Below are 19057 nucleotides of genomic sequence, written 5' to 3'. Positions count from 1 at the left end.
GAACTGGACACTTGCTTTTCTTTGCCTGAACCAAAGGCCCATTTTGCTTTCTGTTATTTGCCACATGGTTTATGAAGCAATAAACCCAGTGAACTTTAAAGGAACACGTCTCCTGAGTGTCAGCCGTCGCAGCTGAGTGAGTGAAATCCTTACAATTGGTGGTAGACGTGCGAGCAGCGTTCCCAGCGGAGACGTGAGTTTATTTTTGAATGTCCTGGGTCAAGGCTGTTGCAAGCCAGCAAGCATTGCCGGAGAAAATGGAGGACCTGCTGAAACACTTGGTCCAGATGCAGTCACAGCAGGAGAAAAGGCAGAGCCAGCAGGAGCAAAGGCAGCAAGAGACCAACAGGCTGTTGATGCAGCAGATACAACAGAGCCAGCAGGAGCAACGGCAGAGTCAGCAGGAGCAACGGCAGCAGATGCAGCAGAGCCAGCAGGAGCATCAGCAGCAGATGCAGCTTCTGGCAACCGCCATCCAGGGCAAGGCGAGCGCCCCAACCCCAGGTTTGGCTGATGACACCCACGTCCGGAAGACGGTAAGACGCGCATTGCAGAAAATGACTCCCGGGGATGATGTTGAGGCCTTCCTGACGGTGTTTGAGAGGGTCGCTGAGAGGGAAAAACTTCCGCCAGAGCAGTGGGCAGAGGTACTTGCGCCATACCTGACGGGAGAACCCCAGAAGGCGTACTATGATTTGACCTTGCAGGATGCCAAAGAGTATCACAAATTGAAAGCCGAGATTCTCGCACGTTTGGGGGTGACACTGACTGTCAGGGCACAGCGAGTTCACTCCTGGGGCTATCACCGGGACAAACCACCTCGTTCCCAAATGTTTGATCTGTTGCACATGGTCCAGAAATGGCTGCAGCCAGAATCCTCTGCGCCTGCACAGATGGTAGAACGGGTGATGATGGATCGGTTTGTCCATTCCCTCCCGAGGCCTATACAGTCTTGGGTTGCCCAGGGTGATCCCCAGAATGCCGACGAGCTGATCGGACTGGTTGAGAGATACCAAGGGTTGGAAGGCTCCTTCGGGAGGCAGCCCATGCCGTACTGGGGGTCCCAGAAGGCAGCTGAGTCCCAAAAAGGGGTGGTGCGTCCAAGGTCACAAAGGGCGGGGGAGGTGGTGCCCAAGGTCCCCACGGGTGATATTATTTGTTGGAGGTGCCACAAGCCAGGACATATAGCTGCCCGTTGTTCCCAAACCACTGAGCAGATGGACTGCAGCATGGGACGCCGTTGTTCATACTATGCGTATCCAGCCTGTAGTGTGAACTCTCCATCCAACGAGGGACCTCAAGCGTGTCCCGTAAAGGTGAACGGTCGAGCAGTAACGGCACTGTTAGACTCGGGGAGCCTAGTGACCCTGGTGAGGGCCACTTTTCCTCTCCACCTGCTCCCAGGAAAGAAGGTCGGAGTGCGGTGCATACATGGTGATGCAAAGGACTACCCTATGGCCAGGGTGGACATTGAAACGGCATGTGGCACTGAGTCCCACATAGTCGGCGTGGTTCAGGACTTGTTGCACCCTATAATTATTGGCCGGGATTTCTGTTTGTTTTGGGATTTGTGGGGAAATGGTTCTGAGCTCCCTGGCAGGGAACCAGTGAACCCTGGAAGGGTATCGCCACACCCAGAGACAGACAGTTTTCCTTTTTGTGTTCTGGTTGGGGATGAGGAGGAAGTATCCCCTACATCTGACATTCTGGAGTTAGAAGTTACCGGTGAAAATTTTGGGACTGCCCAACATAGGGACCTCACTCTGAGGGAAGCCTTTAATAATGTCACAGTTATTGACGGGGTGGTACAGGAGCCGGGGGCAGACACAAGATTTCCCCATATTCTGTTGAGGGGGGAGTTGTTGTACCGTGTCACGAAAATACGGGAGGAGTTGGTAGAGCAGTTGATAGTGCCGGGTCCGTATAGACGGAAAGTGTTGGACATGGCCCATTCACACATCTTGGGTTGACACCTGGGGGTGGAAAAAACGCAGGAACGGGTTGTGCAGAGGTTCTATTGGCCTGGGTGTCACCGGGAAATAGTGAACTATTGCAGGTCCTGCCCTACATGTCAGCTAATTGCTCCTACTCCTCATTTCCGGAACCCCCTTGTGCCACTGCCCATTATTGAGGTACCGTTCGAGAGAATTGCCATAGACTTGGTCGGTCCCTTAGTTAAATCAGCTCGGGGCCATCAGTATATATTAGTCATCCTGGACTATGCCACACGCTATCCTGAGGCAATTCCCTTGAGAAATTCTTCCTCAAAAAGCATAGCCCGCGAGTTGGTCCATGTCTTTTCCCGGACAGGTCTGCCAAAGGAGATCCTGACTGACCAGGGTACACCTTTCATGAGCAAGGTGATGAGGGAGTTATGCAAAGCCCTGAAGATCTCCCAGTTGAGGACCTCGGTGTACCATCCCCAGTCAGATGGCCTTGTTGAGAGGTTTAACAAGACACTAAAGAGCATGCTGAGAAAAGCTATAGAGAAAGACGGTAGAGACTGGGATTGTCTCTTACCCTATCTGATGTTTTCCATTCGTGAAGTTCCACAGGCCTCCACAGGGTTCTCACCGTTTGAGCTTCTATATGGCCGACATCCACGAGGACTCCTGGATATAGCCAAGGAAACCTGGGAGGCCGAAGTCACACCCCACAGAAGCGTCATTGAGCATGTGGCCCTGATGCAGCAGAGGATTGCAAAGGTGATGCCTATCGTGAAAGAACACCTTCTCCAAGCACAAGAAGCTCAAGCCAGGGTCTACAACCGGTCTGCAAGAGTGAGGCAGTTCAATCCGGGAGACCGAGTTCTTGTGTTAGTTCCAACGGTGGAAAGCAAGTTCTTGGCCAAATGGCAAGGGCCATATGAGGTTGTCGAGAAACTTGGTGAGGTAAATTATAAAATTCACCAACCAGGAAGACGGAAACCATTCCAAGTTTACCATGTCAACCTCATCAAGCCATGGCAAGATAGAGAGCCGACAGCAACTCCATCATTGTTAAGCAACCCAGAAGGTGAGGTTGGAGCGGTTACTATAGCAGAGACGCTATAAAAGACCCAGAAACAGCAGTGCCGGGAGTTACTCCAGAAAAACAGGGACCTGTTTTCAGAATTGCCAGGATACACGAAGGTCATAGAGCACGAGGTCCTAACAGAGCCACATGTGCGGGTGAATGTGAAACCTTATCGTATTCCTGAGGCTCGTCGAGAAGTTATCTCCAAGGAAGTGGAGCGTATGTTGAGGCTTGGGGTCATTGAGGAATCCAAGAGCGGTTGGTCGAGCCCAATTGTCCTGGTCCCAAAACCTGATGGAGAGTGGAGGTTTTGCAACGACTATCGGAAGTTGAATGAAGTCTCCAAGTTCGACGCTTATCCCATGTCCCGTATTGATGAGCTCATCGAAAGGCTTGGGCACGCCAGATATATATCCACCTTGGATTTGACAAAGGGGTATTGGCAGATCCCCATGGCACAGGAAGCCAACGAGAAGACGGCCTTTTCGACACCTGATGGATGCTTCCAATATGCCCGGATGCCGTTTGGCCTACAGGGAGCTCCGGCGACCTTCCAGAGGGCTATGGATAGAGTCCTTGCACCCCATAAGGCCTACGCTGCTGCGTACCTAGATGATATCGTCATCTTTAGCCCGGACTGGGAGAGTCATCTGGACAAAGTCCAAGCGGTGTTGGATGCTATAAGAGAGGCCGGATTTACTATAAACCCGAAGAAGTGCGCCTTGGGTAAAGAAGAAGCTAAGTACCTTGGATACATAGTGGGTCATGGAGAAATAAAACCCCAAATCAATAAAGTGGAGGCAATCAAAACATGGCCAAAACCAGTTTCCAAGAAACAAGTTAAAGCCTTCCTGGGAATCGTGGGATATTACAGGAGGTTCATCCCAAACTTCGCCACGATGGCTGCGCCTCTGACTGACCTGCTAAAAGGGACAAAATCAGTAATGGTTAAGTGGTCCGAAGAAACAGAGTCAGCCTTCCAAGAAATGAAAAACGCTTTGTGTAAGCAACCCGTTCTGATGGCCCCAAACTTCAAGAAAGAGTTTATTCTTCAGACAGATGCCTCAGATGTTGGGGTGGGAGCAGTCCTTTCCCAAGAACTACATGGGGAGGAGCATCCTGTTCTCTATCTGAGTAGGAAGCTGTCCTCATCTGAAAAGAACTACTCAGTCGTTGAGAAGGAGTGCTTGGCCATAAAATGGGCAGTGGACACATTGCGGTACTATCTGCTGGGACGTAAATTTAGACTGGTATCTGACCATGCCCCGCTTAGGTGGATGAGAGAAACGAAAGGAAGAAATGCTAGAGTCACCCGTTGGTTCTTAGCCCTGCAGGACTTCAGTTTCCATGTGGAACATAGGGCCACATGGCTAATCATGTGATGGGTTACTGGGTGGGGTTAGCTCTTTATAAGACTGGCTAATCCTTTACACAGCAGATATGTGTGGAGGTGAAACCCTCCTGAGTGTGTCACGGCTTCAGGACTGAGCCAGATGAACTGGACACTTGCTTTTCTTTGCCTGAACCAAAGGCCCATTTTGCTTTCTGTTATTTGCCACATGGTTTATGAAGCAATAAACCCAGTGAACTTTAAAGGAACACGTCTCCTGAGTGTCAGCCGTCGCAGCTGAGTGAGTGAAATCCTTACTATATATATATATATATATATATATATATATATATATATATATATATATATACACACACATACACATATGCACACACGTCACGCCATAGGATAAAAATGAAAGACATAGACTACTTCTTCCTGAATAGGAATATCACATTTGGGAAACATTTGGACAAGCTGGTTTTGCATTCACGGCTTCTGATTAATATATGTCTGGCATGTTAACATCTTGATTTTTGAGCTGTGATTCATCTTAAAGTTATCACAAAATTGGTAGGGATGTGGGTGAAGAATGCCACTGCATGAAGATCACGCGCCTCACACATACAGTACAGACCAAACGTTTGGACACACCTTCTCATTTAAAGATTTTTCTGTATTTTCATGACTATGAAAATAGTAAATTCACACTGAAGGCATCAAAACTATAAATTAACACATGTGGAATTATATACTTATCAAAAAAGTGTGAAACAACTGAAATTATGTCTTATATTCTAGGTTCTTCAAAATAGCCACCTGTACTGTATACGAGTAGGAACAGGAAATAATGCCTTAACAAAAAAAATAACAGCCAGTCTAGTAAAAAGCAGGACTCCTTAAAAAATCCTTCCCCAGCTCCAAATAAATATTCTCCCGAACGTCTCTGTTGCCATATCTGTCTCCTCATTTGCCAAGCTTACATTTTAGCTGGATTTTCAAACAAGGGAGAAATTCAGACACTGTACCGGTCACACACACGCCAGCAGTAATCATTTCCCCTAAAATTACATTTCAGACCATGTGCTTTCGGTATTCAGCTCCAATGAAAGGATGCATTTTTTTCCTGAGCCAAGTACAGACTAATGAAAATACAGGTTGTGTAATAAAGATGCCGGTGTCAGACAACGACTCCAGAAGAAAGTGGCCTTGGCTGGTGCAGTGAAAGGTTCATTCCTTTCGGAGATGGAAGCACATACTTTTCCGGTGTGTAACACGCTGGCATGTGCGTGCAATCTGAATTACAAGGAGTAAGTGAATTACACACATATATGGGAAAAAAGTATGCATTCTTTTACACATGACAACCTTATTTCCTCTTCTGCCATGAAAAAAATAAAACAAAAGCAAAAAAGAAAGAGCAAATGAATGTAATGTTAGCTTGCAGGTAGAAAAAAAAAGAAAACAAACCCAACAACTGGTCAACAGCCACAAATAAGAACCATTTGGACCACCTAGGCAGATGTCCTCGATTTTCTTGGAAACTTGGGAAAACATTCATTTTAGGCAGCTTTGACAAAGACCCCTGAACCATGTAGTGAATATAAAATGAGGAAATAATTCCCCCATGCATCAATACTGCACCTGAAGTCAAAACAAGTTGACAAAAGCAAAAAATAAAATATATATATATATATATATATATATATATATATATATATATATATATATATATATATATGTATGTATATATGTATATATATACAGTGGGGCAAAAAAGTATTTAGTCAGTCAGCAATAGTGCAAGTTCCACCACTTAAAAAGATGAGGTGTCTGTAATTTACATCATAGGTAGACCTCAACTATGGGAGACAAACTGAGAAAAAAAAATCCAGAAAATCACATTGTCTGTTTTTTTAACATTTTATTTGCATATTATGGTGGAAAATAAGTATTTGGTCAGAAACAAAATTTCATCTCAATACTTTGTAATATATCCTTTGTTGGCAATGACAGAGGTCAAACGTTTTCTGTAAGTCTTCACAAGGTTGCCACACACTGTTGTTGGTATGTTGGCTCATTCCTCCATGTAGATCTCCTCTAGAGAAGTGATGTTTTTGGCTTTTCGCTTGGCAACACGGACTTTCAACTCCCTCCAAAGGTTTTCTATAGGGTTGAGATCTGGAGACTGGCTAGGCCACTCCAGGACCTTGAAATGCTTCTTACGAAGCCACTCCTTCATTGCCCTGGCGGTGTGCTTTGGATCATTGTCATGTTGAAAGACCCAGCCACGTTTCATCTTCAATGCCCTTGCTGATGGATGGAGGTTTGCACTCAAAATCTCACGATACATGGCCCCATTCATTCTTTCATGTACCCGGATCAGTCGTCCTGGCCCCTTTGCAGAGAAACAGCCCCAAAGCATGATGTTTCCACCACCATGCTTTACAGTAGGTATGGTGTTTGATGGATGCAACTCAGTATTCTTTTTCCTCCAAACACGACAAGTTGTGTTTCTACCAAACAGTTCCAGTTTGGTTTCATCAGACCATAGGACATTCTCCCAAAACTCCTCTGGATCATCCAAATGCTCTCTAGCAAACTTCAGACGGGCCCGGACATGTACTGGCTTAAGCAGTGGGACACGTCTGGCACTGCAGGATCTGAGTCCATGGTGGCGTAGTGTGTTACTTATGGTAGGCCTTGTTACATTGGTCCCAGCTCTCTGCAGTATATTCACTAGGTCCCCCCGCGTGGTTCTGGGATTTTTGCTCACCGTTCTTGTGATCATTCTGACCCCACGGGGTGGGATTTTGTGTGGAGCCCCAGATCGAGGGAGATTATCAGTGGTCTTGTATGTCTTCTATTTTCTAATTATTGCTCCCACTGTTGATTTCTTCACTCCAAGCTGGTTGGCTATTGCAGATTCAGTCTTCCCAGCCTGGTGCAGGGCTACAATTTCGTTTCTGGTGTCCTTTGACAGCTCTTTGGTCTTCACCATAGTGGAGTTTGGAGTCAGACTGTTTGAGGGTGTGCACAGGTGTCTTTTTACACTGATAACAAGTTTAAACAGGTGCCATTACTACAGGTAATGAGTGGAGGAAAGAGGAGACTCTTAAAGAAGAAGTTACAGGTCTGTGAGAGCCAGAAATCTTGATTGTTTGTTTCTGACCAAATACTTATTTTCCACCATAATATGCAAATAAAATGTTAAAAAAACAGACAATGTGATTTTCTGGATTTTTTTTTCTCAGTTTGTCTCCCATAGTTGAGGTCTACCTATGATGTAAATTACAGACGCCTCTCATCTTTTTAAGTGGTGGAACTTGCACTATTGCTGACTGACTAAATACTTTTTTGCCCCACTGTATATATATATACATATATACATATATATATATATATATATATATATATATATATATATATATATATATATATATATATATATATATATACATATACACATACACACATACACACATATACACACATATACACACACTAGATGGTGGCCCGATTCTAACGCATCGGGTATTCTAGAATATGCATGTCCACGTACTATATTGCACAGCCCATGTAGTATATTGCACAGCCCACGTAGTATATAGCCCAACCACGTAGTATATTGCCCAGTCACGTACTATATAGTCCAACCACGTAGTATATAGCCCAACCATGAAGTATATTGCCCAGTCACATACTATATAGCCCAACCACGTAGTATATTGCCCAGTCACATAGTATATTGCCCAGTCACATAGTATATTGCCCAGCCACATAGTATATTGCCCAGCCTGCGTAGTACTATATTGCCCAGCACGCGTAGTACTGTATATTGCACAGCCCGCGTAGTATATTGCCCAGTGCGCGTAGTATATCGCCCAGCCCGCGTAGTATATAGCAATGTGGGCACCATATCCCTGTTAAAAAAAAGAATTAAAATAAAAAATAGTTATATACTCGCCTCCCGTTGGCCCCTGGATCCAGGAAGCGTTTACCCGCGCTCCGGTCTCAAGAGTACATTGCGGTCTCGCGAGATGATGACGTAGCAGTCTCGCGAGACCGCTACGTCATCATCTCGCAAGATCGCAATGCATGGACCGTTCACCGGAGCGTCGCGAGGAGCGGGAAAGGCGCCGGAAGGTGAGTATATGATGATTTTTTATTATTTTTAACATTAGATCTTTTTACTATTGATGCTGCATAGGCAGCATCAATAGTAAAAAAGTTGGTCACAGGAGGGAAGACAAAATTGCATTATATGCTGACGATATTTTGTTGTTCCTGGAGGATTCTGAAAGGTCCCTGTGCAATGCGGTTGCTTTGATTGAGGAGTTTGGTCGGTTTTCGTGTCTCACAATAAACTGGGATAAGTCTTGTATGTTGTTGTTTGAGGGGGACAGTATTGGCAGTGGAGAGAGGGCAATAACCACAAAATTAAAGATTGTTCAAAAATTCAAATATTTGGGTATTCAGATTGCTCTTCCTCTAACTACCTTTGAGGAACTGAATTTAAGTCCATTAATGCAGAAAATTAGTACTAAGATTGCGGCATGGAACAAATTACATTTATCGGTGGTTGGTAGGGTGAACCTCTTAAAGATGATTGTAATGCCACAGTTGTTGTACGTGCTACATAACTCTCCCATTTGGATTACACAGTGCAGATTCCGTAAGATTAGGTCTTTGTTTGGGGAATTAATATGGGGAGGAAAGAGTCCTAGGTTTAAACAGGAGATACTTCAGAGGGCCAAAACAGAGGGGGGTCTTGCACTTCCTAATCCATGGCTATACTTCTTAGCAGCACAGTAACATAACATAGTAACATAGTTAGTAAGGCCGAAAAAAGACATTTGTCCATCCAGTTCAGCCTATATTCCATCATAATAAATCCCCAGATCTACGTCCTTCTACAGAACCTAATAATTGTATGATACAATATTGTTCTGCTCCAGGAAGACATCCAGGCCTCTCTTGAACCCCTCGACTGAGTTCGCCATCACCACCTCCTCAGGCAAGCAATTCCAGATTCTCACTGCCCTAACAGTAAAGAATCCTCTTCTATGTTGGTGGAAAAACCTTCTCTCCTCCAGACGCAAAGAATGCCCCCTTGTGCCCGTCACCTTCCTTGGTATAAACAGATCCTCAGCGAGATATTTGTGTTGTCCCCTTATATACTTATACATGGTTATTAGATCGCCCCTCAGTCGTCTTTTTTCTAGACTAAATAATCCTAATTTCGCTAATCTATCTGGGTATTGTAGTTCTCCCATCCCCTTTATTAATTTTGTTGCCCTCCTTTGTACTCTCTCTAGTTCCATTATATCCTTCATGAGCACCGGTGCCCAAAACTGGACACAGTACTCCATGTGCGGTCTAACTAGGGATTTGTACAGAGGCAGTATAATGCTCTCATCATGTGTATCCAGACCTCTTTTAATGCACCCCATGATCCTGTTTGCCTTGGCAGCTGCTGCCTGGCACTGGCTGCTCCAGGTAAGTTTATCATTAACTAGGATCCCCAAGTCCTTCTCCCTGTCAGATTTACCCAGTGGTTTCCCATTCAGTGTGTAATGGTGATATTGATTCCTTCTTCCCATGTGTATAACCTTACATTTATCATTGTTAAACCTCATCTGCCACCTTTCAGCCCAAGTTTCCAACTTATCCAGATCCATCTGTAGCAGAATACTATCTTCTCTTGTATTAACTGCTTTACATAGTTTTGTATCATCTGCAAATATCGATATTTTACTGTGTAAACCTTCTACCAGATCATTAATGAATATGTTGAAGAGAACAGGTCCCAATACTGACCCCTGCGGTACCCCACTGGTCACAGCGACCCAGTTAGAGACTATACCATTTATAACCACCCTCTGCTTTCTATCACTAAGCCAGTTACTAACCCATTTACACACATTTTCCCCCAGACCAAGCATTCTCATTTTGTGTACCAACCTCTTGTGCGGCACGGTATCAAACGCTTTGGAAAAATCGAGATATACCACGTCCAATGACTCACCGTGGTCCAGTCTATAGCTTACCTCTTCATAAAAACTGATTAGATTGGTTTGACAGGAGCGATTTCTCATAAACCCATGCTGATATGGAGTTAAACAGTTATTCTCATTGAGATAATCCAGAATAACATCCCTCAGAAACCCTTCAAATATTTTACCAACAATAGAGGTTAGACTTACTGGCCTATAATTTCCAGGTTCACTTTTAGAGCCCTTTTTGAATATTGGCACCACATTTGCTATGCGCCAGTCCTGCGGAACAGATCCTGTCGCTATAGAGTCCCTAAAAATAAGAAATAATGGTAATTACATTACTTAGTTCCCTTAGTACTCGTGGGTGTATGCCATCCGGCCCGGAGATTTATCTATTTTAATCTTATTTAGCCGGTTTCGCACCTCTTCTTGGGTTAGATTGGTGACCCTTAATATAGGGTTTTCATTGTTTCTTGGGATTTCACCTAGCATTTCATTTTCCACCGTGAATACCGTGGAGAAGAAGGTGTTTAATATGTTAGCTTTTTCCTTGTCATCTACAACCATTCTTTCCTCACTATTTTTTAAGGGGCCTACATTTTCAGTTTTTATTCTTTTACTATTGATATAGTTGAAGAACAGTTTGGGATTAGTTTTACTCTCCTTAGCAATGTGCTTCTCTGTTTCCTTTTTGGCAGCTTTAATTAGTTTTTTAGATAAAGTATTTTTCTCCCTATAGTTTTTTAGAGCTTCAATGGTGCCATCCTGCTTTAGTAGTGCAAATGCTTTCTTTTTACTGTTAATTGCCTGTCTTACTTCTTTGTTTAGCCACATTGGGTTTTTCCTATTTCTAGTCCTTTTATTCCCACAAGGTATAAACCGCTTACACTGCCTATTTAGGATGTTCTTAAACATTTCCCATTTATTATCTGTATTCTTATTTCTGAGGATATTGTCCCAGTCTACCAGATTAAGGGCATCTCTAAGCTGGTCAAACTTTGCCTTCCTAAAGTTCAGTGTTTTTGTGACTCCCTGACAAGTCCCCCTAGTGAAAGACAGGTGAAACTGTACAATATTGTGGTCGCTATTTCCTAGATGCCCGACCACCTGCAGATTTGTTATTCTGTCAGGTCTATTAGATAGTATTAGGTCTAAAAGTGCTGCTCCTCTGGTTGGATTCTGCACCAATTGTGAAAGATAATTTTTCTTGGTTATTAGCAGAAACCTGTTGCCTTTATGGGTTTCACAGGTTTCACTTTCCCAGTTAATATCCGGGTAGTTAAAGTCCCCCATAACTAGGACCTCATTATGGGTTGCAGCTTCATCTATCTGCTTTAGAAGTAGACTTTCCATGGTTTCTGTTATATTTGGGGGTTTGTAACAGACCCCAATGAGAATTTTGTTACCATTTTTCCCTCCATGAATTTCGACCCATATGGACTCGACATCCTCATTTCCTTCGCTAATATCCTCCCTTAAAGTGGACTTTAGACAAGACTTTACATAGAGACAAACCCCCCCTCCTCTCCGATTTTTACGATCCTTTCTAAACAGACTGTAACCCTGTAAGTTAACTGCCCAGTCATAGCTTTCATCTAACCATGTCTCGGTTATACCCACTATGTCAAAGTTACCTGTAGATATTTCTGCTTCTAGTTCTTCCATCTTGTTTGTCAGGCTTCTGGCGTTTGCGAGCATGCAGTTTAGAGGATTTTGTTTTGTTCCAATCTCCTCGCTGTGGATTGCTTTAGAAATGTTCTTACCTCCCATCTGAGTATGTTTTCCTGGGTCTTCTTTGTTCAAGTCTAATGTTTTTCTTCCCGTCCCCTCTTCTTCTAGTTTAACGCCCTCCTGATGAGTGTAGCGAGTCTTCTGGCGAATGTGTGTTTCCCAGGTTTGTTGAGGTGTAGTCCATCTCTGGCGAGGAGTCCATCGTACCAGTAATTCACACCGTGGTCCAGGAATCCGAATCCTTGTTGTCTGCACCATCGTCTTAGCCAGTTGTTTGCATCAAGGATCCTGTTCCATCTCCTGGTGCCATGCCCGTCTACTGGAAGGATAGAAGAAAAAACTACCTGTGCATCCAGTTCCTTTACTTTCTTCCCCAACTCTTCAAAGTCTTTGCAGATTGTCGGTAGGTCCTTCCTTGCCGTGTCATTGGTGCCAACATGTATCAGAAGAAATGGGTGGACGTCCTTGGAGCTGAAGAGCTTTGGTATCCTATCGGTCACATCCTTGATCATCGCACCTGGAAGGCAGCATACTTCTCTTGCAGTTATGTCCGGTCTGCAGATGGCTGCTTCTGTGCCTCTCAGTAGTGAGTCTCCCACCACCACCACTCTTCGTTGCTTCTTGGCTGTACTTTTTGCTGTCACTTGTTGCTGTGTGCCCTTTTCTTTTTTGCTTGCTGGTATTGCTTCATCCTTAGGTGTGCCATCTTCATCCTCTACAAAGATTTGATATCGGTTCTTCAGTTGTGTGGTTGGTGATTTCTCCATGGTCTTCTTGCTTCTTTTGGTCACATGCTTCCACTCATCTGCTTTTGGAGGTTCTCTGACACTTTTTTCACCTTCTGTGACCAGTAGAGATGCTTCTGTTCTGTCTAGAAAGTCTTCATTCTCTTTGATGAGTTTCAAAGTTGCTATTCTTTCTTCCAGACCCCGCACCTTTTCTTCTAAAAGGGCCCCTAGTCTACACTTCTGACAGGTGAAATTTGATTCTTCTTCTGGTCGGTCTGTGAACATGTAGCACATGCTGCAGCTCACCATGTAGGTTGTCACATCTGCCATGTTGCTCCTAGATCCTGCTGACTTGCTGTGTGTTTTCCTTCTTGTGTAATCTACTCAGCCAAGCTCTCTTGCAATAATATCCTTACGGCGCGCGGTTTGGCGATGCTTTCCAAGCAGCTGGTCCCGGCTGTACCCAACGATCTTCTAGCTTAGGTGTGTCAACATCTCAAAGGATGGGGGGAGGAGGCAGGGAGTGTGCAAATACCTAATAGCTTGAGGTACTTACTACAGGCAGACGTTTTTGAGTGACAGTTTGGAGGGAGGACAATTCAAAAAAATGGGTTCACAGGGGTGCACTATCAAATTAATTCAAAGAGTATGGGAAAAAGTCAAACTCATTAGGGAAGTGAGTGGGTTCACCAGATTCTCGCCTATTTGGGACAACATTTATCTACCGGAATTTAGGCAGAGGGAGGATTTTCACTTTTGGTCTGCAGCAGGTATTAAACGGCTGGGGCAGCTGATAAGTCAGGGCAGACTTAAAACATTTGAGGAGTTGCAGGAAGAATTTCAGTTGCCACGGTCTGAATTGTTCCAGTATAATCGTATCTCTCATGCTTATCAGGCACAGAATAAAAGGGGAGCCATAGTGGTACAGATTGATCTCATGATCGACTATATCCTTAAGAATAGCTGCACGAAGGGGGCGATTTCAGAAATATATGGGTTTCTACTTTTTTCTTTCCTGGAAAAATATCCCATCCGAGCCAAAGGGAAATGGGAAGCTGAATTGGGAATAAATGACAATGATAGATGGGAGTCGGTCCTAGAATATGTGCCCAAGATATCAATGAGTGAACCTGGCAGGCTATCACAGTTATTCGTAATCCATAGGGCCTATAGAACCCCTGACAGGTTGTTCAAGGCTGGGCTTAGGCAGAACTCAGAATGCCCTCGGTGCTCACAATCCCAGGCGGGGATATTGCATATGATGTGGCAGTGCCCTAGACTGTCCTCCTTCTGGATAGTTGTTTTAAATCGTATTGAACTGGTGTATGGATGTTCTGTCCCTAGGGTTCCACTGACTTGCATATTGGGATATGTGGAGGAAATTGTTACGGACAACATGTTTAAAATAGCTATTGCACGATTGTAATTCATTGCTAGGAAATTGATCGCCAAATTTTGGATTAGAGAGGAACCTCCAACAAGAAGAGACTTTCTTAAGCAAGCGGAAAAGTATCTACACCAAAAGGAATAAGCTGGACATCTTCCACAAGCTGTGGCAACCGTGGATGGACTTGAATTAGGATGATAAATGAGAATATAGGGAACCTAGTATTCAATGGAAATATAACGGATGTTTATTCAAATGTTTGTATGATGATGGGAAGTGGGGTGGCTCTGGCTGAGGTCTCTGGGGTTGGGCGGAAAAAGTTATCTGTAAATGTTTAATGAAACATTGTCATGAGAAATATTCTGATTGTTTATTCTTTGCGGATAATAAAAATCTATCTGATATAAAAAAAAAAAAGTTGGTCACACAGGGTTAATAGCAGCATTAATGGAGTGCGTTACACCGCGGCATAACGCTGTCCATTAGTGCTGCCATTAACCCTGTGTAAGCGCTGACTTGAAGCTCATCATGAGAATGCCAAGAGTGTGCAAAGCAGTCATCAAAGCAAAAGGTGGCCACTTTGAAGAATCTAGAATATAAGACATATTTTCAGTTGTTTCACACTTTTTTGTTAAGTACCGTATATAATTCCACATGTGGAGTATATTGCTGTCACGTACTATATTGCACAGCCCGCGTAGTAAATTGCACAGCCCGCGTAGTACATTGCACAGCCCGCGTAGTACATTGCACAGCCCGCGTAGTACATTGCACAGCCCGCGTAGTACATTGCACAGCCCGCGTAGTACATTGCACAGCCCGCGTAGCACATTGCACAGCCCGCGTAGTACATTGCACAGCCCGCGTAGTATACTGCACAGCCCGCGTAGTATACTGCACAGCCCGCGTAGTATACTGCACAGCCCGCGTAGTATACTGCACAGCCCGCGTAGTATACTGCACAGCCCGCGTAGTATACTGCCCAGCGCGCGTAGTATACTGCCCAGCGCGCGTAGTATATTGCCCAGCGCGCGTAGTATATTGCCCAGCGCGCGTAGTATATTGCCCAGCGCGCGTAGTATATTGCCCAGCGCGCGTAGTATATTGCCCAGCGTGCGTAGTATATTGCCCAGCGCGCGTAGTATATTGCCCAGCGCGCGTAGTATATTGCCCAGCGCGCGTAGTATATTGCCCAGCGCGCGTAGTATATTGCCCAGCGCGCGTAGTATATTGCCCAGCGCGCGTAGTATATTGCCCAGCGCGCGTAATATATTGCTCAGCGCACGTAGTATATTGCCCAGCGCGCGTAGTATATTGCCCAGTCACATACTATATTGCCCAGTAGTATATTGCTCCTCTCTCCTTAACCCACCGCTCTGCCACAGCGGTAAACCTAGCGGTGGCTCATATTTTTCTGGAACCACTTCCCTCCGCACTCAGCATCACAGTGAGGGCTGAAAATCTCAGCTTATACTCGAGCATATACGGTATCTATTTATCTATCCATTTATTCCAATATACGGATTTTTCATTTCATTGTTCCTTTTTGTAGACAGCGCAGGTGAATACCATTTTCCTTATACGATTACCAATTATTATATTATTTTAACATACAGTGGGGCAAAAAAGTATTTAGTCAGTCAGCAATAGTGCAAGTTCCACCACTTAAAAAGATGAGAGGCGTCTGTAATTTACATCATAGGTAGACCTCAACTATGGGAGACAAACTGTGAAAAAAAAATCCAGAAAATCACATTGTCTGTTTTTTTATCATTTTATTTGCATATTATGGTGGAAAATAAGTATTTGGTCAGAAACAAAATTTCATCTCAATACTTTGTAATATATCCTTTGTTGGCAATGACAGAGGTCAAACGTTTTCTGTAAGTCTTCACAAGGTTGCCACACACTGTTGTTGGTATGTTGGCCCATTCCTCCATGCAGATCTCCTCTAGAGCAGTGATGTTTTTGGCTTTTCGCTTGGCAACACGGACTTTCAACTCCCTCCAAAGGTTTTCTATAGGGTTGAGATCTGGAGACTGGCTAGGCCACTCCAGGACCTTGAAATGCTTCTTACGAAGCCACTCCTTCGTTGCCCTGGCGGCGTGCTTTGGATCATTGTCATGTTGAAAGACCCAGCCACGTTTCATCTTCAATGCCCTTGCTGATGGAAGGAGGTTTGCACTCAAAATCTCACGATACATGGCCCCATTCATTCTTTCATGTACCCGGATCAGTCGTCCTGACCCCTTTGCAGAGAAACAGCCCCAAAGCATGATGTTTCCACCACTATGCTTTACAGTAGGTATGGTGTTTGATGGATGCAACTCAGTATTCTTTTTCCTCCAAACACGACAAGTTGTGTTTCTACCAAACAGTTCCATTTTGGTCTCATCAGACCATAGGACATTCTCCCAAAACTCCTCTGGATCATCCAAATGCTCTCTAGCAAACTTCAGACAGGCCCGGACATGTACTGGCTTAAGCAGTGGGACACGTCTGGCACTGCAGGATCTGAGTCCATGGTGGCGTAGTGTGTTACTTATGGTAGGCCTTGTTACATTGGTCCCAGCTCTCAGCAGTTCATTCACTAGGTCCCCCCGCGTGGTTCTGGGATTTTTCCTCACCGTTCTTGTGATCATTCTGACCCCACGGGGTGGGATTTTGCGTGGAGCCCCAGATCGAGGGAGATTATCAGTGGTCTTGTATGTCTTCCATTTTCTAATTATTGCTCCCACTGTTGATTTCTTCACTCCAAGCTGGTTGGCTATTGCAGATTCAGTCTTCCCAGCCTGGGGCAGGGCTACAATTTTGTTTCTGGTGTCCTTTGACAGCTCTTTGGTCTTCACCATAGTGGAGTTTGGAGTCAGACTGTTTGAGGGTGTGCACAGGTGTCTTTTTATACTGATAACAAGTTTAAACAGGTGCAATTACTACAGGTAATGAGTGGAGGAAAGAGGAGACTCTTAAAGAAGAAGTTACAGGTCTGTGAGAGCCAGAAATCTTGATTGTTTGTTTCTGACCAAATACTTATTTTCCACCATAATATGCAAATAAAATGATAAAAAAACAGACAATGTGATTTTCTGGATTTTTTTTCTCAGTTTGTCTCCCATAGTTGAGGTCTACCTATGATGTAAATTACAGACGCCTCTCATCTTTTTAAGTGGTGGAACTTGCACTATTGCTGACTGACTAAATACTTTTTTGCCCCACTGTATATATTGAGGACCCCTTGTACATTTTTGCGGCGTTTCCCACCATGTTGTGCAAGGAAAGACAGAGGCCACATTTACTTGAATCAGTCTGGGCAGCAATTCTCTGTAAAAAATAAATGGAATTCAGGCGATGGACCCTCATCATCAATATGCAATCGCTGAAAAACCAGCCATATGTGCCCCTAACTACAAAAGATAAAGCTTTCCCCATACTGACATCTCACTAGGAGAAGACAACAATGCAATCCTACCTTCTTACATGCTCGTTTGCAGACATGTTTATATTCCTTGGCTTTGGATTCAGAGTGATATCCAGCACCTACAAATTAGCAACAACAAAAAAAAAGACAAAAATAGGTCAAAATAATTAGAGATTATTATGAATGGTCTTTCACTGCAACATATCAATATATCTACATGTTCACACATGTTTCTTGGCTCTTGCACATAAAGACATGGCAGCTATAAGAATTCAATTTCCAAATGGAGCACAAAGGCTTTGATATTCTTGTAAAAGAATTAAAAAAAATACCAGATAAAAAGATAATTACTGGTCAACTGGTGGGGAACAACTATCGAGAAAACTCCGTCCCCAGCACCAATAATGACTAAAGGGAAACAGGAACACATGGGCTACTTGCACAGTGAACAAGTCTGTATGATCATGTTCACACACCACCAAGAAACCTGAAGACACAAAAGAGAATAGTAAAACCAAAAACACTCAGTTTGAAAAAATGTTGCAGTAATCCGCAAGTGCTAGTAAAAGATGTAAAAAACAGGGTATTTGGTTGATACGTTTTTTGCAAAAAATGTATACTAAGCTGCTCTACCAATCTTCACGGTATACCCTTATCAGAGCAGGGTGTGAACAGGTTATATACAGATGATCAGGTTTTTAAATACATCAGATAGGGATTGCATACATTAGTTAGGACTGCTCTGATAAGGGTATACCGTGAAGATTGGTAGAGCAGCTTAGTATACATTTTTTGCAAAAAACTTATCAACCAAATACCCTGTTTTTTACATCTTTTACTAGCACTTGCGGATTACTGCAACATTTTTTCAAACTGAGTGTTTTTGGTTTTACTATTCTCTTTTGTGTCTTCAGGTTTCTTGGTGGTGTGTGAACATGATCATACAGACTTGTTCACTGTGCAAGTAGCCCATGTGTTCCTGTTTCCATAATTGTTCTCTTGTGTCTACAAGACTGGGGAGTTCCACCACTCCTCTTGGGCTATCTGCACAAAAGCTGTTCTACCCTGTATGCACACATGGATTTTTCCTCTCTGAACCCTGTTCACACAGGTTATATACAGATGATCAGGTTTTTAAATACATCAGATAGGGATTGCATACATTAGTTAGGACTGCTCTGATAAGGGTATACCGTGAAGATTGGTAGAGCAGCTTAGTATACATTTTTTGCAAAAAACGTATCAACCAAATACCCTGTTTTTTACATCTTTTACTAGCACTTGCGGATTACTGCAACATTTTTTCAAACTGAGTGTTTTTGGTTTTACTATTCTCTTTTGTGTCTTCAAATGACTAAAGCCAGTCTGAAGGAATTAGGGCAAGTTCACACTGGATGTTTTTGCGGCAGCAAAACCTGATTTCTTGGCAGGAAAGAAGCTGCGGCAAAA

General features: G+C 43.8%; 1 protein-coding gene across 3 annotated transcripts in view; it reads right to left on the bottom strand.

Annotated features, from left to right (window-relative positions):
- Window positions 1-19057, bottom strand: part of TASP1 (taspase 1) — a 215769-nt gene that overhangs the window by 169920 nt on the left and 26792 nt on the right. For 2 of the 3 annotated variants that reach the window (XM_069768773.1, XM_069768772.1), the window contains exon 4: window positions 17660-17727. In XM_069768773.1, the coding sequence (XP_069624874.1) occupies window positions 17660-17727 (68 nt within the window). The remainder of the gene's footprint in view (window positions 1-17659; window positions 17728-19057) is intronic. The other variant, XM_069768774.1, reaches the window with a different exon arrangement.

Source organism: Ranitomeya imitator, chromosome 5, assembly GCF_032444005.1.
Source record: "Ranitomeya imitator isolate aRanImi1 chromosome 5, aRanImi1.pri, whole genome shotgun sequence".
NCBI classification, from domain to species: Eukaryota; Metazoa; Chordata; class Amphibia; order Anura; family Dendrobatidae; genus Ranitomeya; species Ranitomeya imitator.
The sequence above is the reverse complement of the archived record's forward strand: the minus strand, read 5'-3'. Positions and strand labels throughout refer to the sequence as shown.